This window comes from Akebia trifoliata, chromosome 8 (assembly GCF_017979445.1).
Source record: "Akebia trifoliata isolate Shusen 1 chromosome 8, ASM1797944v1, whole genome shotgun sequence".
Classification (NCBI taxonomy): Eukaryota; Viridiplantae; Streptophyta; class Magnoliopsida; order Ranunculales; family Lardizabalaceae; genus Akebia; species Akebia trifoliata.
Window position 1 is genome coordinate 42,359,532 of NC_141382.1, and position 21,292 is coordinate 42,380,823.

Genomic DNA, 21,292 nt, shown 5'->3' on the forward strand with positions numbered 1-21,292 from the left:
AGTCAAGTGGTTCCATTTTCATCTCAGAGAGAGAGAGCCTATTAAATGAATGGTCAGGATTGATTGATTAATGAATTGGTGAGCAAAGAGCATCAAATTGGATTCTTAAATCCCACTAGATGCCTTCGGTCAGTGTTATACACTAGAATCCCATTTTTGCCCATAAGCTAGTTCTAAGATCTGGTTTTACATTTTGGTTTGTATTACAAAGGTGATTCTCATAGAATCAGAAATGTAAATGAGCTAAAAAATCAGAAATGAGGTAAGAGGAACATTTCTTTGGGTTTTGTAAAACCGGATCAGCCAAAAGGAACTTATGATTTTAATTTTCTGAAATTAGTTCCAAAGGAGTTTATTTTCCTAATAAGATTAATAAATAGTGATTCATTAATTCAAGTAATCAAAACAACTTTTCTTACAAATACATCCTATTCTATTCTATTCTATTTTGAATAGAACTAACAACTTATTCTTCTTCTTCTAATTTTGATGTTTTCTCCATTATTATGATTTTAGTAGTTTTCATTCACTAGGGCTGGCTGCCCCCCAATGTTGATTGGGTTTGGATCTGAATAACACCATTCATTGGAAAAATCTGATTTTATTTATATGCAAAATATATATATTACTTACTTACATACCAAATATAACTACATAAAGCAAAACAAACAAAGTAAAGGGAGCGTTTGGGGATTCAGAGTTTGGGTTGTCCGAATCAGGTTATAAAGTAATTTTCAAAAATCAAATAAACTCGATTTACATCTGTCACTTTTTTCACATCCAATCACACATTCACAACTGTCACTGCATGCGATTGAGAAAGAGAGAGCAGCCGACACGGAAAAAAAATTTACCTTTTTGTTGTTGTTGTTGTTGTTGGTTTGTTTGGTTCTGATAGATGACCAAAATCAAAACGGAGATTTGGAGGAAGAGTTTGAATTTGTGAAGGATATGTTGAAAGCTCTTAGAATTTGAAGGGAAAGAAAGAGAGAGAGAAAATCTGGGATTGGTGGAGTCTGAAAATCTGGTGAGAAATCAATTTATAATAATACAAGCCTTTTGATGTTTATGGGGATTTAGTAGGCTAAATCTATTTAGTTTTTAGTGATGATTTGAGGGTTTTGGGTGTTACGAGAGCAAAATTTATATCAAAGTTAGACTTGGTTCGTTCAGAACTATTTAAAATTGAGTAAATTTGACACCGATTACTTAAAGGGAATCATCAAGAAGTTGATTATAGAGACATTATAAAATATTTTTTGTTTGTTTGTGAGGATTGGGTTTGTTTGTTTATTGGTATTTTGGATTCAATTCTGCTTTGAGGAAGGATGGTAGGGAGTTCTGAAAGAGTAGCCAATATCATTTTCTCAGATGGGTCGGTTCAGAATTCTAATTGTATCGAGGAAAAACTTGACGAAATTCGTCGGCTTTTGGGTATAGCTGAAGGTGACTTACTGAAGATTGTTGGTGTTGGGGCGGGTGCTTGGGGTAGTGTTTTTGCAGCTATGCTGCAAGACAGCTATGGCCATTTTCGAGAAAAAGTTCAGATAAGGATATGGAGAAGGCCTGGTAGGTCAGTTGATAGAGCCACAGCAGAGCACCTATTTGAAGTAATCAATTCGAGGGAGGACATATTGAGACGACTCATTAGGCGCTGTGCATACTTGAAGTACGTCGAGGCGAGATTAGGTGATCGGATTCTATATGCAGATGAGATTTTGAAAGATGGGTTCTGCTTGAATATGATCGACACGCCACTTTGCCCTTTGAAGGTTGTCACCAACTTACAAGAAGCCGTGTGGGATGCTGATATTGTGGTGAATGCCTTGCCATCCACGGAAACTTTTAAGGTGTTTGAAGAGATTAGTAGGTATTGGAAAGAGAGAATCACAATGCCAATCATTATCTCGTTGACAAAGGGTATAGAGGCTGCATTGGAGCCTTTCCCCCATATAATAACTCCCACACGAATGATTAATCGAGCAAGTAAGAATTTTCATTTTCTTCATTTATGTTTTTTTTTTTTGGGCCTATGGTTCCCATTTATGGTCTGTTTAATTAATATTTCATTTGTTAGCTTTATCTTGATTATCATGGAACAAGTAAATTGCTTTTTTAGGCGGAATAATTTGTGACTCCAGTGAAACAAGCGCCTTGTGTGACATGGAAATTTGGCATTACCGAATGTGTTGAGTTTTGTAGAAATAGATCCATTTGCATTGCTAATCAATACGTAGAGGATTCCAATGCATTTTTTTATGCATATAGATCTCCCTAGCTGGACAATTTTCTTATTGGCCAACTTTCATACCCTTTTTGATTGTTATGTAAAACCAAAAATGATGCTTCTTCTATCAGTGATCCTATACTTTCTACTTCAGCTTTACTTTGGAGTGAATAGAGTGCAAAGATTTATTGATCAATGTGCATGTTGTATGTTATCTCCATCATGGGATATAAAACACCTTTAACTATATGATAATCAGGTTTTATGCCATTTAAGTGATTTATTTTTCTGTTAATGTCAATTTATCTTTAGTCATTCTTGTTTTGAATTAACATCGCTGTCCTTTGCTATGAGATCAATTAGTTTCAAATCACACCAAGTACAGCATGTAAGTCTTTATTTTACTGCTTGTTATACTTTTTAGTTTTTTCTACTTTTTGAGCAGCTAGAGTTCCCATGGAGAATGTTCTTTACCTTGGAGGACCGAATATTGCTTCAGAGATTTATAATAAGGAGTATGCTAATGCTCGAATCTGTGGAGCTGAAAAGTGGAGGAAACCTCTTGCTAAATTTTTAAGGCAACCACATTTCATTGTGTGGGATAATAGTGACCTTATCACTCATGAAGTTATGGGTGGCTTGAAGAATGTTTATGCTATTGGAGCTGGTAAGTATTCATTTTGGTAATGTTGTTAAGAAGATTTGTCTAATTAGTGAGCAAGAACTTGTTGTTTCTGGACTTAGCTAAGTAGTGAACCCAACTTGAGCATTAAGAATTATGTTTCATGTTTGAGGGTGCATTCCAATGGTTTGGAAGAAAAATGCCAACTACTTGAGACATAGGCTTGACATCAAAAGTGGAACAATGGGATGTGCACAGCACCTCAGGGAAAGGAGAATTTTGTATCCTGTGACCTGTATTCTGGACTTATCTAGGGTCAACCCTTTCGACTTGGTGGTGAATATCAGTCTACACATGTTGGATGTACCCAGGTTTTGGATATGAAAGGTATACACAATGTAAAAGATTGCTAAATATGATGGGAGTGTCATACATGTTGTGTTGGTCGTAACACTATGAATCCAACACCAAAATTACAAGAATACAGGTCATAAAACAAATTCATCATCATCATCACCCAAGCCTTATCCCAAAATTTTGGTTTCAGCCAAGTCATCAAATAAACACAAGAATATTCTCCTTAAAATCTACATTCATCAAAACATTTATTGTTCTATATTTTTTCGTATGTTCTTCTAAAGTTTAGGGATTAATTCATTTTTGTTAAAATAAACCCATTTTTTAGAACTAAGTTCATTGAAAATTCTTATATTTTCAATATATGGGTTTATGTTTTTCAATCATTTTTTGTTTAATGGGTTAAACCTATGATGAAAAACATAAACCCATGTTAGAGCAAATAGAAAACACTGTAGGACAATAAATTATGTGCATATTTGATATTTTCTAGATTTATCAGCAATGGTTATATTCTCTTCTTTGATGAAATTATCAATGAGGGTATGTTTGATTGCACGGAAAATTATGGGGAAATTGAAATTTCGTGGAAAATGGCAATTTTCCAGGCAATTTCCCCGTGTTTGACGCGTCAAAAACTCTAAATTTGCGCAGAAAATGATTTGTCAACACCCCTGATTTTCCTTAATTAACGACAAATCGTTTTCTTACCCCCTCCCCCTTGGCAAACGATTGGCTAGCACATGACAAATCAAACAAAATCAATATATTTTTTATAAATAAAGTTAAAAAAAATTAAAAAAAATTAAAAAAAGCACAAATTTTTTTTGAAACTAAACAAAATCATAATTTTATTTATAAAATAAATATTTAAATTGTTAACAATTAATTATTTTTGTCAAAAAAATTTAAAATTATCTAAATCAATCCATTTTTTTTTTTTTTGTTGTAAATTTTTGATTGAATAATTAATTTTAAATTATATCAATATTTGTTTTATAAATGAAGTTATAGAGCTGCTATTGGCACCCAAATTGTATTGATTACACACCAAATTAAAAAAGAAATAATAAGTAAAAGTTGGGGTGCCAAAAGAAACTATCTCATTATTTGCTAGATTTGATCTATTTTTTTTTTTTTTTTGGGTTTAGGATTTTATATGAACCTAATCATAATTGTAAACAACTACTAAAATTGTTTGAACGAGTGTTACAATGTTGAGATTATAATTTGAGCCAAACCTTTGTAATGTTTGAAAAATGTGTTTTAATCTTTAATTGGGGTGTGGTAAATAATTTAAGAAAATGGGGTGGAATAATTAAAACGTAAGGTTCCAATTGTAGCTCTCTAAAATATTTGGGGTGCCATATAGTTCTCTAATAATTTAAGAAATTGGGTTGTAATAATTCAAATCTTTCCCAAAAAAGTGATTTTATCATTATTTTTTGTATAATCACAAAATTCAAATTAAAATAATGTTTTTTTGATTTTTTTAATGCAATTCAAACAACAAAAATAATTTTTCACGAAATTTTCCATCTTGTGTCCAAACAGTAGAAAAGGATTTGCCTTGAAAATCATTTGCCAACTAATATTTTCTTTGCAATCAAACACGCCTTGAATGAAAAATTTAGAATAGTTGGGAAACATTTTAGATCAGCAAACATGTGCATATGTGATAAATGGAAATGAATCGCATGGTCTGATATTCTTACTTAAAGGCATAAAGTTCTGTTAATAGAACATGCTGTAAAGATGGTATACTACTGCTTCTTTTGAGAATAATAGTTAGTTTCAGATTTGGAATCTATTCAATCTTCAATTTGTTTTCCACAGGAATGGTAGCAGCTCTAACCAACGAGAGTGCAACTAGCAAATCGGTATATTTTGCACACTGTACCTCAGAGATGATATTTATTACTCACTTGTTGGCGGAAGAACCAGAGAAGCTCTCTGGGCCATTGCTGGCTGATACTTATGTAACCCTTTTGAAAGGTCGTAATGCATGGTATGGACATATGTTAGCCAAAGGAGAATTGAGCCTGGATATGGGTGATAGCATCAAGGGGAAGGGAATGATTCAGGTAAGGATATTGATTACTTCAACACACAACAAATTTAAAATATATATGGTATAGTACTAGATGGATGTGCTGCTTCTTTTTCTAACTTGAAAACCAATAGACTCATCGGTCTACCCAGGAGTGGCCCAAAAAGGATTTGATAGTTTCTTTATGCTCTAACATTCTGGCGAATATATTATCTTCATCATGCTCTAGATTGTTATCTCTAATTTCTTGAGCAAAGGCTCCTGTCATGATGAATCCTGCAATGTATTGGTGATGAGTACATAACGCATCTTGAGTAATGAAGTCTTGTGCTATGAATGCATAAGCAGGTAAAGAAATAGGTTAGAGCAAGGCCTAATTGAAAATGAATCTGACTATTGATTGTGTCATAAAGACCCTTGTGTCCATTCCCCAATCCACCTCGGAGGAATGTGTTTCTAAAAGATCTTTCATATTGTGCCCAATCCCAAAATTAGTTCTATACATGTGACCAGCTATCAGGAAAAGAATTGCAATATTGGTCAGCCATAAACTTTGCGTTTGTGGTTTTTTTGGGCCCAATATGTGTTCCCTAAAAAACATTTTCCAACAACATGACATGATTGTTGTTGATTTAGATTTTTTAATTGCACATTTACTATGAGGAGATATTTTTCTTCTTTTAGAATAATATGTTAAATCTCTGATTTATTTTTTCATTTTGACTCGACACGTCATTTTCAATGTGTCAGGTGTCGGCACCCTAAAATGGCATGTGTCTTGGCCTGTCATGCCATGTCATGATTTGTCGTGTGGTGCCGCATGCTTGCAAAGTAAAAACTTGGAAATTGGAAGGGCCAAGGTAATGCTGATTGTGTTTAGGCTTCTTCCTTTTGTTTTAGGTTCCATTAGAAAATGAAACGAAAGAAAGAGTACGATGTTAACTTAGAAAATCCTCGCCTTGGTATGTTCGTCAAGTGCTTTTTGGAGTCTTTGAATTAATTTATGTAGCTGTGTCTTTGACTCTCTTTTTATGCTGATTGTGTTTAGATTTTTTCCATTGTTTTAGGTTCCATTAGAAAAAGAAAGACTGCAATTTTAACTTCTTTATTTATTTTAGGGAGAGAGAGAGGGGGGGGGGGGGGGGGGGTAAGAAGAAAATTCTCACCTTGGCAAATTGGTGAAGTGCACCTGCAAATCAGGACCAGAGTTTTGATGTCCTTGAATTAACCTAAATTCATACATGTATCCATATCTGACTCTCTCCTCATATTCTTTTCCTTTTTTTTATTCACTTGATCTTACCTGCAATTAAGATAATTCTGCTTTGTTTTTCCCAGGGTGTTTCTGCTGTGGGAGCTTTTTATGACTTGCTAAGTCAGTCTTGCTTGAGTCTGTTTCATTCTGAAGAAAACAAGCCTGTTGCTCCTGCTGAGCTTTGCCCCATCTTGAAGACCCTATATAAAATACTAATAACAAGGTACTTAAACTCTCCAGATTCCAGATATTTCTCTCTTTGCTCTTCACAGAATGGGGTCATGAACCGATCAGATTCAAATGAAACACTAGAACTTTAGATGTTGCCGCTGTTTTGAAGATGTCTAATTTTAACTGATCAAAATGCATAATTGGTCAAGTTTAACCATCGCAGGGATGGTTGAGTGGTAGACTTGGGTATCATTAGGTTTGCTCCCTAGTTGGTCTCAAGTTCAAATCCCGCCAACTATATTCCTGTGGTGACCACGCACTGGCTTGGACCAAGCAGCACCAGCCATAGCCTGGGTGTGGGGCGTAGGGACTAGTCAGGATGCGCGCAAGCTGGCCCAGACACCCTTCGTTATAAAAAATAAATAAAAAATTGGCCAAGTTTGATTGTGCTACCTCAAGTATTTAAATTCAATGTGTTATGGTTTATTTTGATCTGCAGGGAGCTTTCATCACAAGCTATTCTTAAAACATTAAGGGATGAAACCATGAATGATCCTCGAGATCGCATTGAAATGGCCCAAAGCCATGCATTTTATAGACCTTCGCTTCTTGGGCAACCTTGATTGATTGTCAGATATCAGATGGATGAAGAAATGGAGGATAGACCGCCCGCTTGGGCTGGACTGCTGAAGCCACAGACGAATTGGTAGTCATTTTTGCAATATCCTCTCAAATTTTCCAATTCAGGACTCTGGTTTAGTATGAGCCTGTTGTATGTTTTTTTTTTCTTTCTGATATTGTTAGTAATGGTAGGCAAGTAACATCATTGTGGGAGTTTCTGAATCAGAAACATTGAATGTTTCGGTATTACCCATGTTTTCTTGGTTGAGAAAATTTCAAATTTTCTTCTGATTAGCTTTAATCATCCTAAGAAATAATATTCAAGATTATGCAAAAATAAGTACATTATCAAGGAAACTCACTGATGCCTCAAATGGATTAATGATTTTTTTATTTGCACCCACCATTTATGCTCAGTGCACCCACTCACTGCAATATAGATCACCCAAAAATGTGTTTTAAGCGGGTGCAAATATCCTGAACCTTCTCTTAATTGTTTGAACATTTTTCATTTATAATTGGCTGTTCTACTGTTCTCATCTCTGCCCCCTTCCCCCCCCCCCTTTTTTTTATTCACTAAAAATGTTACTTCAATAGGAAAAAACCTCACTGTTTCAGAATTTTAAAGAATTCTCAGAGCAGTAGAATTTTTTTTATAAAGAAAAAAAATTCCCTAAGCTCCCGCTAACCTGATTTCAACAATAATTTTTATAATCAGTAACAGAAGACAAAACCTAATGCCATCAGATATGAGAAGAAACACCAGCCCATGTTGAGCTGGTATCCTGTATTTGACTCTCACTAATCTGAATGATTTCACCAAAAAAAGGGTGAGAAAATGTAATTTTCAGGTGCATAATTGCATTTTGTGGGAATTCTATGAAAATTATTTTCTCGTGAGGGCGGGAAAATCCTAAGATTATTCCCAAGCCCAAAACTAAAATCCAACTTTCTTTCAGATCTCATCCTAAGTGCCATCTTTCACCAACAAAAATTTCGGGAGTGGGTCCATTCCAAGATAGAATAAAATTTATTCGCTACAATTGAAACAGAAAAGAATGATTAAACAAAGAAGATTTATGAGTCTCAAATTTTGTTCCAAAGTAGTTCAAAGAGAGATTCATTTGCGAATGAAGTTCCATGACAATGTTCTTATTACTTTTACTTTACATGTTATGCAAGAGTTGATTCGTTGCTCAATGAATTGTGTTCCCCCTTGTTGCAATAATATCTCGGAAATTTTCATGGGAAATTGATTTTACTGAGAAAACATTTTCTTCATACACATCTTACAATACGATACTACCGATGAAAAAATAGACATATCCTACTTGAATCCAACCTATGGAACAGAGATCTCCAAGCAACATTGTAAGTTCACCACAACAATGAAGTGGAAGGAGAAAAATTCAAATGCACTTGGACTTTAGTGGAGTAACCTCATACATATATTCCAAAACCGAGCTCCTTTGGGTTAGTTTCCACCATCCATGGTGCCCTGTTTACAGAAAATTTAGTAAATCCAAGAAAAAAAGAAGAACTAGAGTAAGAAAGACAATAAATGGGATCAAATATTTACTTGTTCATTGCAAAATTGATTGTTCCTTGTGATGCACGTTGGAGAAGGACCTCTCTGGCATCAATTGCAATTCCTTCAGTCTGTATGGAAAATGTGAAAAGGGATTAGCAAACCCACTAATGGTTGATAGCTAAATTCCAACTATTGTTGAATGTCAACGAATCTATACATCATGATTTGATTTTTTATTCTTCTCTGCCCACTTGATAAGTGGCACGGATCTGTTACAAGATCAATTTGGATTGGCTCTGGTAATTTGGTATTTTCAACTCCATTAACAGCCACTTAATTAAGTTCTACATTGTGTATCAATCCTCTCAATGGCAAATACATACCTCTTCTGGAAACCAAACCCCAGGTTGTGTGCTTCCCTCAAGAACTGCCAGTGCAAATGCAGCTGTTGCAGTTCCCACTGATCTGAAAAGATAGGCATTAAGTGTAACTATATTGTACAGTGAAAAGCTAGTGGTTCCATTTATCTGAAAAAGTGGAATGATAAGCAAAGCAAGCATGGAGGATGGGAGAAACTATTGTGAAGTCAATAACAGTCAAGTGAGATGAGGAAAATTCCAACGTCAAATGTTGTAAAAAGAACTGGAAAGGTAAGACTTACACAGAAAGTCTTTTATGACTAAATATACCAACAGTATGGCGTCCACTTGAGCACTCTAAATCCACCTGTAAAAAGAGAAAAAAAGGATAAATAACCTTATACTGTTCTAGCATTCCAGGTTGTATTAATTATTAACGTGTGTATATTTGTGCACAGTTCCTTTCTTCCTCTCCATCTCATGAAACCAAATAAGCTTTTCATAGACACAAACACTAATCCGGAAGAAAGAATTTTGTGGGGTTGATCCCATTTGTATTTTTTTTTATAAGTAAAATTTTATTGATGAAAGTTAGAATGAACAATGGGCAGTTGAGATGACCACCCTTACAAATACTACAGACTAAGAGATACAAACCGCTTTCCACCTAAATACAAATTCCTCAAAGAAAACATCTTTAAACTCCAGGTAAAGTTTACACCAAAAAAAAAGAAAAAGAAAACACCTTTAAAATCCACGGGGGGTTCCCCTGCTCCATAAATCCCATTTGTAGTTTATTAGGAGCAATGGAAGGACAGGAACAAAAGGATCTTTGAAGGAAGGAGTAGCCGGTTCCTGAATTTATCATTTAGGTGACAATTTTTTATGGTGTAAGATCCTTAAGCAAATGGGACCTTGTAGTTGGGGAGGATAAAGAGTTGAGTGGTTGTTAAGTGTTTAGCTTGTTGCTTTATTTTCTCTGTTTCTTTTCTGCTTTTCATGTAGGTCTCCTTGACCTCCTTCTGTATCCTTCCCAACGCCTCCCCTATAATCTAATACATATGTTTTAAAAAAAAAGCTCTTATTCAAGAACCCACAAAATTGATTCCTTCAGTTTCCTTGTGTATAGTATCTCACCCTCATTGACACACGCTCTCCTGCAATTCCATCAATAGCACGTACAAGAGGGTCAAACATTTGAACCATCTGCTGGACTTTGCTTTTGTCTCTTAGAAATTCCTGAAAAAAATTAAAAAACCAGATAGAAAAATCAATTGTAGTAGCTACATAAACTTCTTGCTGTCTATAACGTTTTTTTTTTCCTACGCGGTGGCTCATATAAGTTTGCAAGATTCTAAAATGTCGAACTTTCTTTTTTTCTTTCAGATCTGTGCTAAGCCATCTTCCATTTTCATACGTAAATAGATCGAAAAGACTTATCTGCAGATCTGCATTTAATAATTCCTTGCAAGAGATACTATTTATACTACCTTTTGTTGTAATTCCAAGACCGAATCCAATGCAATAAAGAGAACATCACAGGAACAAATAACTTAATTAAAATTTGAATAATATGGTTATAAAAATAAATGGCAGAATCCAAGACATATAAGAGAGCATACACCAGGAACAAGACTTGTCATGGCTGCCATTCCCCAATTCCAGAAGAAGGGTGCAGTACCGAATCGAGCACTGACAGTCGGTACCCCTAAGACCTGATGAGCGCTTCTTACTTCAGGCAAGTTCCTGAAACATGAAACTCTTGACTAAGAAGTGATTTGGAAAAAATAGCTTTGTAGTGTTGTGCATTCGGAGCTAGAGCAAAGCTGAGCAGCCTTATGACTGTACGATTTTTTCTTTTTATTTAGTGATCCAAACTCAAACCGGTAAAATTGACTTAAGGAGACAGGAAAACTGTCAAATGGAACACAAAAAACGATGAATCCACCTTTTTCTCATGTTCTATAATCTTATAGGCATTTACTATAGTTAATTCAGAGGTATGTATTTAGGTAAATTTAGCATTTGATTCAGGCTGTGACATGGCAGGGGCTATAGGAAATTCCAAGTGAAATGCTATTGATCTTCATTTCCACACTCCATATGGTTGTTTAGTATAGTTTGATGACCTATGAGATTTTTTTTTTTTTAGTTTCATTATTTAGTTTTATGAAAATTTTCTCCATATTTCCAATCATTTCTACAACATTTCCACCATTTAAATGAAAATTGTATTTATATCCACACTGGTTGAAATATTTTCATTTCCAAGCTAACCGAAATAGACACTGAAGCTGAAATTTAATTCCTTGCTTCCAAATATCTGGTTATCGGTCTTGGCCATATGTGCTCTCACTATCTCAACCCACGTCCTGATTTTCCTCACTCTTTCTAGATCCTTAATGGTATGTTCCTTCTCACATGTTATTGGTTTTTGTAAGAACAAACCATCTGAATTGAATTCCCTTAGCTATCAACTATTGGGGCTACCCCTCCCCCTATGTTTTCATGATTGGTTTCATTTCTAATCTCAGATTGACTTGATAAGGGTGTAGATGGATGGATAAATGGTACCATGTGATATCAATGCAATTTTTCTCTTTTACCGATAATTTCTTATGCTTTATCAACATTCAAACAAATAAAAAAATAGGAAAGAATGAAATCATGACTAATATGTCATCATCATTGTGAGTTGGGCTTATAAGATTTGGAGTACCATTTAGATGGTAACTTAGACACAAGTTTATGGATTACATTGATTAAACAGCCAAGTCATCTACCTGATCCAGAGTCCAGACAAATGTTTTGGATATCTATAAGGGTGAAAAGTGATTCATTATGTATGTCTATGGTGTGTAAACAATGTCATAGAATGTAGAGCATTCTTTTTTGTTTAGTTGCAAAAAGCTTGCGAGATGCTTTTGGGATTCATTTATCTCATAATCAAACTTACAACAAATAAACGTCTCTCTTTCCAATCCCTTTTCCAAAGTCAATGTTGAGCATTCCAGTATAAGGCTTTAGTTTGATCTTTTCGCCTGATTAAAGGGTTTATTAACATAGTTAGGTATATCTTAAAAGACGGAACCACACTTGAAATGAAAGAAATAGCAAGATCAGTGAGTAATGTAAGAATTGACCTTTATTATAAGCAACGACCTCCTCCCCAAGAAGCAAAAAGCTAGTGGCTAATATTGTTGGACCAGCACCACCAGAACCTGCTGTGTAATAGGAGAATCTGAAAATAATGTATTAGTGATCTCAGACTCAAACATGCTTTAATAAAATACACAAAGACATAATGAAAATGAGCAACAGATTAATGCTTTGCATACTGCATTTAAGTGTTATATTTGAACTTAACTATTTCTAGTATCTGAATATGTAATCCAATTTTTTTTCCAGAAATCTGCAAAAATTGCCAATGGTTTGGTTTAGGTCAGAGAAATGCATGGGAAAGCAGTGAAGTGGGAAAACCATGTTATGGAACAAATAAGAAGTGAACAGAACGAGGGGACCTCAGACCGGAAAAACCAAATAAAAATCATAAAGAATAAAAGAGGTATTTTGTTTGTGATGTCCACTCCAAGTTACTTTCATTCTGAGAAAAGAAAATACAGGAAAATAAGGTGTTTCCCACTTTCATTTGTTATTGTTTTACCCCAGAATCGACTCTAGCTTGCTGGCTAAGGGGAAGCAGAATCTGGCAGCAACCCCAAACATCCAATAAGTGCTACAAATCATTGTGTATGAGTGTGTGATTGTATCACCTTGCAACAGATTCCTCTAAGCTTGTGATTTATATTTTTCGAGGCTTCTAGATTTTACTTCCTTTGTTTAATTTGATTAAAAAAGAAGAAAAAAAAAATTAAAATTGTTAGATCTGAAATGTAACTCCAGCCATCACATATTTTCACCTTAAGCTATGGATCGCGAGAAAAAAAAAGCTTAATTATTTCAGAGGTAGGTTCATTTCAGCTAAACATAAGGTAACATGAGATGTATATTCCTTCAAGATATCTTGCACTACCTCTTGGCGCCAGCTACGAGTAATTGCATCTGAGATCTAGTCTAGGAGTAAGTTGGCAAACGTCTAGGCTCATGGAAGTTTAGACGTTTATCCAAGGGTAGTTAATTGACCCTAATTAAAGTGTACCACATCGAGTATTTATGTGTACTTCCTTTCCCTAGTCTACATCCCTAGGAAGATCAAAAATCAAATTGAAAAACTAACCCCCTATTTCAAGTGGAATGGTTTGTAGTGATCCCATAATTTCACAGTTAATTGGAACATCATTTGTTCCCCTCAGAAGGAAGACGCATTGGAGGTCAAAAATATCAAGTCTATGAACATCGCCATACTCAATTAGTGGTTACAAAGATTTTGAGTTGATAATAACAGCCTATGGTGGACAGTGATAAGGAGAAGTTTGGGTTCGGGATGTCATGTCCTTGGTGATTCTTTTGGTTGTTGAAGGGTTCCAGGCAGGTTTTTTTTTCCCGAACTCTTTGTATGCTTTCCCTTGGGCCTTATGAAAATATACACTAATCGTAGAAAACAAAAAACACAAGCATAGGGTAGATATAAAATAGAAACAAAATAGTTAGGAATGGAACTGTAAACTTGTTATTCCAATAATCAAATTAAAAATGTTGGTATAGAATATGGGAAAAAATATTTAGTATCCTTCCATTTCTTTTTTATGGGTAGTTAAATAATAGTTAAACCTTGATTTATTTATTTTTTCTTAATGCTCCATGAAGAATGATTTGATAAAGAAACAAAAACTCTGAATGTAAAATTAGCAAATAGTTGGGGGAATTTACCTTAGCCTCTCAGGTTCTCCCATGTTTTCCTCTCTTGCAGACCGCACCAGCTCAGCTGCCATTACTGTCATGATAATGGAAGAAGAAATCAATACTTGACACATATAGAGATCATAGTAATAGAACAAGTTGTTTGGATCCAGTTCCTAAAGGAGATTAAAACATTCGAAGAAATAAAACAAAAACGAAATTAACCTTATAGATACAGCTATGATAAAACAACATATGAGAAAAGGTCTTCCATGTTCAATCAGTTAACTTTCCATCATGTAGTAATATTTGAAAATGAATAAAAGACTAAACCCCTTATAGATCTTCGAAAAAAATTGTCCTACATCCATCAGTACAAACATTATTTTGTTGACACTTCTAGATAAGGTGACCAACCATGACATATTTAGCAAAAATCAGCATTGAAAAGTTCTGACACATAAATTGTCCAAAATCTTCATACGAAGAGTCCTCTACTAATAAAATATTGACAGGTCCTAGCAAAAGACTTCCATTAGAGTTTGTGTGCATTTCATTGTACAGCTGTTGTCATTTATCTGATTTACTCAATGGTAGTTTTCACCTTTTTCTTTATATATATATATATACTAGAGTTTGCCTGTGCCTTTGACACGGTCATTTTCTTTGAGGTTAAAGGGGTAAAAGATGAAAGAGAGTAAAGTTAAGAGGGGTATTATTGAACAATGGGTGGGTGGGGCGGGGGGAGAAGAAAATAAAGTTGAAGGGGGTGAAGAGGAAAAGAAATAAAGTGGGTAGTGAGGACCCCACTCCACTGTATCTGGAGGGGGACCCACTGTTGTGTTTTATTATATATATATATCTTATGTGCATTAGTTGAATAAGAATGTACGTAGTATCACCATTGCTCACTCCAGGGTAGATTCCTGCAGTTGTTAAGGCAGGAATATTAGCAGCAACTGCTTTCTTGTGAAAAGATTTTGCTTTCCATGAATAGTTTGTATCATCACACACATCCATGTAAGCGGTCTGTTGGGAGAAAGAGAACTTTCATTAAGATAAGATAAGGTCACACATTAATTGAAATCATCACAAAAAGGAGGGGAAAATGTGATTAGTGAAAAAATGAAGAAAAAGTATCATAAAAAAACTTTACCTTTCATACAGTAAAGCAACACAAGGTGAAAGTACAATTCTCACCTTGGTAGATATCGCAGCTTCCAGTACAGTGCACTTCTCTGCCTGCTGAAAAGGTCCTGCCGTATGAACTACAAGATCTACATCTGTAGTAGAAAAGGTATGGGCATGTAACAAAATTATGTAAGCTAATTTAACGAAGTTTTGGAAAATTCGTAGCAGAGGCTAACTCCTAAATCATCCACCATTCTAGATCACATTTTCCAAGAGTACAGTCAAGGCATATGATGCCCTGATATCTATTATGATTTTAATTTTTAGTTTAAATAGACAAAGAGGATCCACAGTCAGCATTTGCATCATTTAAGAGAGATTAGATCTATACAATCATGAAAAGTCTAATCAAGAAAGAGAAAAGTGACAATCAGAAAATGGCAATGTCTTTGAACATCATCTCGGAGCAAGGCTCTCATAAAAAAACAAGAGGCTCTAAGCAAAGAAACTTTTCCCCAATGGATTATGCATAACTCAAAAAGGCGTTGAAAAGGCTTGTGTCTTGGGGAGCGCACGCCTTCTCGATGCCTTATGAGATTGATATTTACTTGTACTTTTCCCTTTATTTTTGCAGTATCATACTATCATTATATAAGTCTTTTAATCAAAAAGTTGTTCTTGTTATAACATTCAGTTTATATACAATCTTTGGCTCTTCTTCTTCCACTATTTTTAGTTTCTTCCCAATTTTTTTGGTCTCTCGAAGTTGAATCTACACTTTCCCTTCTCTTTGCAGTATTAGAGCGGTGCTGTGTTTTTTTAGTTAGTGGTTGTTACACACAAAGTTGTCCCTTTTGTTCGAGGAACCAAAACTTATAAAGTTGGAAAGTATGAAATTATAAATGCGGAACATTTTAACTTGATTTTGATGAGTTTGGAATTTGTATTTGGATATTAAACTTTGGAATGTGAAATTGCGAATTGTATTTAATTTTTTTTTTTTTGGGTCAGTTTTTTCCCTTATTTTTCCACTTTATTGGAATTTTTTTCTATTTATCCATTTGTATTAACTATGTATCTAATTCAAATGCATCCTTATTAGTTATGCATGAAAGGCTTTGGATAGTGAAATGTGTCACTTCACACGTTAGCGTTTAAAAACAATACCTAGAAACACCCTGGAACAATCACAACAAAAATTGCCCTTATGAGTCTACACATATATCAAGTTCCTACATACTTCTCTATTTTAGACAGTACGCCTCTGAAAATTTAGTTCTCGAGATAATAACATTGTATTGAGCTCCTTCACAAGGGAAAATGTCTGACATCGAAAAGGTCGTGTCAAACCCATCATAGCCTTAAATCAGGTGGGGACGAGGGACTCACCACACCTACACAATCATTGGAGTTGACAACCCCTTATCCAAGAAAGGCAGCATGGTTAGTTGATTTAACCATGGGAGTTCGTCCTGTGGTGATGGTGATAGACAACTAAAGGCAAGAACATCTCGCAATACGAAAAATAAATGACATCTATCATAATAAAACAGCCACCTATCAAAGTGACGTCAACATATGTAAAAGAACAGGGAAAGGGTTGACACCTATAAGTGGATACTGCTCTCCTCCAAGTAAGGGATTTAAACCTTTTCATTAGAGCACTTATGATGGACCAATTCACCTACCAAGTAAAGCATCCGAAGATCCATTAGGCTCTATCTATTGGTTTGTTTTGTAGGCTGACTGACTGAGGTGTTGTTATCTTGCTGTGTTCATGATGGCACTAAGACACCATCTATAGTATGATGAGGACCATATCCAAATGATATAAATGTTGTGACAAAAGAAGGTTTTGTCTTTCTTCTAATATCCATGCAACTAGTTCTTCACATGCATGTGAAACTATATTTCAGCATGAAAACTATAAAATTATGTCCCTGTTACATAATTTTCAACAATCTAAGACTATGAATTAGTTGACCTTTAATGGATGGTACATCTGGAACTCTGCTCTGAAAACTTCACAAAATGGTTGGCCTTAGGCGTTTCTAGAAGGATTTTCTAGGATAAGGAAAATTATCACCGTCCGTGCTTTTCATATGAGATTTTTATCAGAGATAAAATAACCACAAATTATAACAGCCAAATAATATAGGAGACAAAGCACTGGGAGGGATCCGTGCTAGCATATGAGTAGATATTAGTCATACTAACGTAGCATTGTCATGCTATCATAGCATGAAACATCTGACTCCAACATAGTTATGAAGAGACTCCAAAACTATATAAAAAAAACCCAGGGACCCAATCAGATCCATTATTTACATTTAAAGCTAAACAGAGGATCTTTCTTGAAAAGCCAATATTATAAGAAGAATTCATGCACCATTTAAAGCCGCTTCCACTGTTTTTATATTATCAATGTTGACTTCAACAAACTTTGATCTTTCTCCAAGAGTAGCCACTAAAGCATCCCCTATCGCCCTGCTGGGAAATTTGTGCAGTTTAGCATCCAACACATGACAGGAGGAAATGTCAAGAAAATTCCAAATTCATATGCATGTCTAATCTACCATTTTTTGTTGCATACCATACCAAAAAATTTACGAGTGTTCCATTTAACTAAATCACCTGATTGAACTTTTGTGATGGCTTATAAATTTGGTGCCTCAAGTTCAAACCTTGGAAGGAGGGCCTTGAGGCCCAAAAAGAAGGATGTAATATTGAAGCCGCCACAAAGTGGGAACCAAGGGTGTTAATGGAAGGGGCGACTTGAGGAAAATGCTACCTAGGGTCCCGAAAAGATGAAAAGAAGGTACCAGAGTGAAAGCCTCCATGGACGAGCAGAGCTAGGATTTTGCTCTTGTGGGGGCAACCAAGAGCAAAAGAAGTTGTGTGGGCAACAAATAAGAGGAAATTTTTTTGTGGGGGCAATAACGGTAGTTTTCTTATCTGCCGTTGTTATCTGTTGCAATAACTCATTTATCTTCGTAGATTTCAAAAATTCTTGTGGGGGACTTGCCCCCAATGTATATCCGCCCATCCATGAACATCGGCTTCAGAGTATGGTGGTATATTACAACCCCAAAGAGATATGAGATTAATTTCCCGTAGCACAAACACCTAAGTATTTTTGGTGTCTTAGTTGGATTTGTATCATTGGGGGTAAAAAATTGAAGCTTTTTTTTTTTCAAAATTGCAACAAGGGGTTCACGACAAGGTGGTATATACCATATAATGATATATTGAATTTATTATTAGCTATAGATCGACATATAAATTTCATTTCTCAGTAAAACTAAAAATTTCACTCAGTGCAATTGAAATAAGTTTCCAATATTTCTCATAAAAATAACTTTGATTATCTCAATTACGAATTTCTAGTCGGATTCAATGCATATAGTACAGAATTTTTCACAATTACTTAAAATTAAGACAAAATCAGACCAATTTGGTTGCTTAATTTACTAAATTGATTCAATCAACAATAGTGTTTTTAAATTTCATTTCTCAGTTAAACTAAAAATTCCACTCAATGCAATTGAAATCTGTTTCCAACACTTCTCATAAAATAACTTTAATTATCTAAATTAAAAGATTACGTGGTTGGATTCGGTGCAACTAGTTCACAATTTTCCATAATTACTTGGAATTAAACCAAAAACATTCTGATTTGGTTGATTAATTCAGTAAACTGATTCAAACTAAAATAGTGATTTCGAGTAATTCAACTAAATAAAATCGTGAAAATTGAAAACGAGATGAACTAGGGTTTGTTACAAGCACCTATTTCTACCTCCAACAAAGAGTTGGAGATGGGGGCAGAGCTTGGAGAGAGCAGTGGCAGTCGATCCGCCAACCCTCCCAGTTCCTCCCAGTATCAAAACCCTAGAATTTTGGGTCTTGTTTGGGAAATTAACCACTTTTGATTCGCTTTCTTTGACGCAAGCGGAGAGAGTCTGGTTCAAATGAAGAGAAGCTCGCGCCATCTCTCTCTCTCTTCTGCCTTCTACACCTGTTTTTTAATTTTGTATTGTTTTTCACATTTTATCTCTGTTCTTTATCTTATTATCATTTTGCTGACGTGGCGTCATATCTTCCTTGGTCACGTGGATTACTTATATTTACTTCACGTGGCACTTGTTGGACCTTGTTTAATAATAGAGCTGCTATTGGCACCTCAACTTTTACTTATTACAATCCAATTTCGTAAATTATTTATCACTCCTGTGTTAAAGATTAAAACACATTTTACAAACATTAGAAATGTTTGGCTCAAATTATAATGAGTAAATCTCCATTTCGTGCGTTGAATATGACAAAATTTTGAGTTGAGTGGTACTTTGTTCATTTTAATTCCTAAAACATTGATTTGTCATTTTTAATATCCATGAATTCATAGATATAGCAAGAATTCATCAATTATAAAAATGACGAATTCAATTGAATGTATATTTTGAGAATAAAAATGAACAATGTACCGAAATCGGAATTTAAATATAAGTTGCACACGTTTTGAGAAAAATCTCAATTATAATCTCAACATTACAAAATATTATAACACTTATTCAAACAATTTCGATTTAAGATTATGATTAGGCTCATATAAAATCCTAAACCCAAAAATTAGAAATCAAGTAAAAAAAATTGAAAGAACTTCTATTGGCACTCCAACCTTTACTTATTCTCAATAATTCACTTATTTTCTTTTTGTAAAATGATAATTTGAGGCTCTTTTTTTGACAGATGCCCCCTTACGCTCATTGACATGGCAGTTACATAATCATTAATCTATTTTTTGTGTATCCCGAAGCAAAGGATCTATAATTTTGTGATGGGGGCATATGATAAGAAAGAGTGTCAAATTGTCACAACTCATTCTTTATTTTTAATTGGATTGTAATAAGTAAAAGTTGGGGTGCCAATAACAGCTCTCTAATGAATATGCACAACTTGCCTTTTTCTTAGAAAATCATTTTAGTTAAATTGATTTTTTATTGAAGTTGGTCTTTTATCGTATGGGCAAGGAATACCTCATTGTGTATATTTTTTTATTTGTGCATGTCCTCCATGCAAATCCTATATGCTATGGGTAGTGTTCGACAAACAATGTTAAGGAGACAACATTTGTCTTATATATTTTAAATTTATTGGAATAGGCTGATTTTTTGTGAAGATGATCTTTATGATGAGAAGATCATCATCCTCACAAAAAAAAAAAACAGCAAAATCTGAAACTTCTAACCCCACCAAAAGTGGTTTAAAATTATGAACCGTCGATTTTTTACCATTAATTTGTAAATCACTTTTGATGGGATTAGAACTTTTAGATTTGACTGATTTTTGGTGATGATGATCTCCTTACCATAGATATCACCCTTACAAAAAAAAAAATTCAACCCAATTTAAAACTTTTAAATCATATAGGACACATTTTGTCTTCTGTTATCTCCCTAACGTTGTTGTCAATTGGGACCCATATGTTACATATATATATATATATATATATATGTGGGTAGAGATCATCCTCAGAAAAAATCAGCCCATACCAAAACTGCTAACCCCATCAAAAGTGATTTACAGGAATTGGACGGTTCACGATTCTTCAACTTGTAAACTATGGTTAGAAGTTTCGAAATGAGCTGATTTTTAGTGATAATGTTTGGCTCCCTTTAGAGCCTCCGAACACTCCCCAATATATATATATATATATATATATATATATATATATATATATATATATATATATGGTCGCATTCGGTATACACACAATCTGACTTATATCTCTACAAACTGTTTAGACCGTCTGATTTAACACGGATCTAGGGTCTAGATCTGTCGTAGAGTTATAATCGTTTGTTTTATATATATATATATATATATATATAGGGGGCGGTTCAAGGGCCATATGAGAAAACATATGAAAAAACTTTCGTTTTTCAAAACAAGAGTTAGAGGTTTTGGATTGAGCTGATTTTTTGCAAGGATGGTCACTATGATGAAAAGATCATTCTCACAAAAAATCAGCTCAATCAGAAACTTCTAAATCCATCAAAAGTGATTTACAAATTAGTGATAAAAATTGGTAAAAAATCGACGGTCCACATTTTAAATCACTTTTAATGGGGTTAGAAGTTTCAGATTGGGCTGATTTTTTTTTTTTTG

At 34.5% G+C, this 21,292-nt stretch overlaps 2 protein-coding genes across 4 annotated transcripts; one reads left to right on the forward strand and one right to left on the reverse strand.

Annotated features, from left to right (window-relative positions):
• Positions 1-775: 775 nt before the first annotated feature.
• On the forward strand, positions 776-7,597 carry LOC147396927 (putative glycerol-3-phosphate dehydrogenase [NAD(+)] 1, cytosolic). 3 transcript variants are annotated; one of them, XR_015181095.1, is made up of 5 exons: positions 782-1,986; positions 2,673-2,894; positions 5,043-5,290; positions 6,007-6,116; positions 6,595-6,734. XR_015181095.1 is itself a non-coding variant. In XM_086452247.1 (5 exons), the coding sequence occupies exons 1-5, from the start codon at positions 1,329-1,331 to the stop codon at positions 7,303-7,305; spliced, it is 1,392 nt and encodes a 463-aa protein (XP_086308373.1). In that variant the 5' UTR covers positions 829-1,328; the 3' UTR covers positions 7,306-7,597. The 3 variants fall into 3 exon arrangements, 2 of the variants coding, with proteins under 2 accessions (XP_086308374.1, XP_086308373.1); XM_086452247.1 differs by lacking the exon at positions 6,007-6,116 and adding an exon at positions 7,182-7,597 and having other exon boundaries at positions 829-1,986; XM_086452248.1 differs by lacking the exons at positions 6,007-6,116; positions 6,595-6,734 and adding an exon at positions 6,157-6,366 and having other exon boundaries at positions 776-1,986.
• An 829-nt stretch (positions 7,598-8,426) lies between these two features.
• On the reverse strand, positions 8,427-19,164 carry LOC147396928 (Saccharopine dehydrogenase). Its single transcript, XM_086452249.1, has 13 exons — positions 18,914-19,164; positions 17,514-17,611; positions 15,194-15,276; positions 14,896-15,022; positions 14,024-14,087; positions 12,337-12,434; positions 12,150-12,234; positions 10,816-10,939; positions 10,331-10,432; positions 9,496-9,560; positions 9,218-9,299; positions 8,883-8,962; positions 8,427-8,801 (listed from the first exon to the last, which is right to left on the reverse strand). Exons 1-13 carry the CDS (start codon positions 19,114-19,116, stop codon positions 8,744-8,746), a joined length of 1,269 nt encoding a protein of 422 aa, XP_086308375.1. The 5' UTR covers positions 19,117-19,164; the 3' UTR covers positions 8,427-8,743.
• Between the last annotated feature and the right edge of the window lie 2,128 nt (positions 19,165-21,292).

Excerpts from the sequence above, each read along its gene's own strand:
- LOC147396928 (XM_086452249.1), bottom strand. The coding sequence starts at position 19,116 with ATGGCGCGAGCTTCTCTTCATTTGAACCAGACTCTCTCCGCTTGCGTC. Across the intron at positions 15,277-17,513 it reads AGTGGAAGCGGCTTTAAATG|ATGTAGATCTTGTAGTTCAT; the intron begins GTGCATGAATTC and ends TTTCTACTACAG. Across the intron at positions 8,802-8,882 it reads ATCAATTTTGCAATGAACAA|GGCACCATGGATGGTGGAAA; the intron begins GTAAATATTTGA and ends TTCTGTAAACAG.
- LOC147396927 (XM_086452247.1), top strand. The coding sequence starts at position 1,329 with ATGGTAGGGAGTTCTGAAAGAGTAGCCAATATCATTTTCTCAGATGGG. Across the intron at positions 5,291-6,594 it reads AGGGGAAGGGAATGATTCAG|GGTGTTTCTGCTGTGGGAGC; the intron begins GTAAGGATATTG and ends TGTTTTTCCCAG. Across the intron at positions 6,735-7,181 it reads TATAAAATACTAATAACAAG|GGAGCTTTCATCACAAGCTA; the intron begins GTACTTAAACTC and ends TTTGATCTGCAG.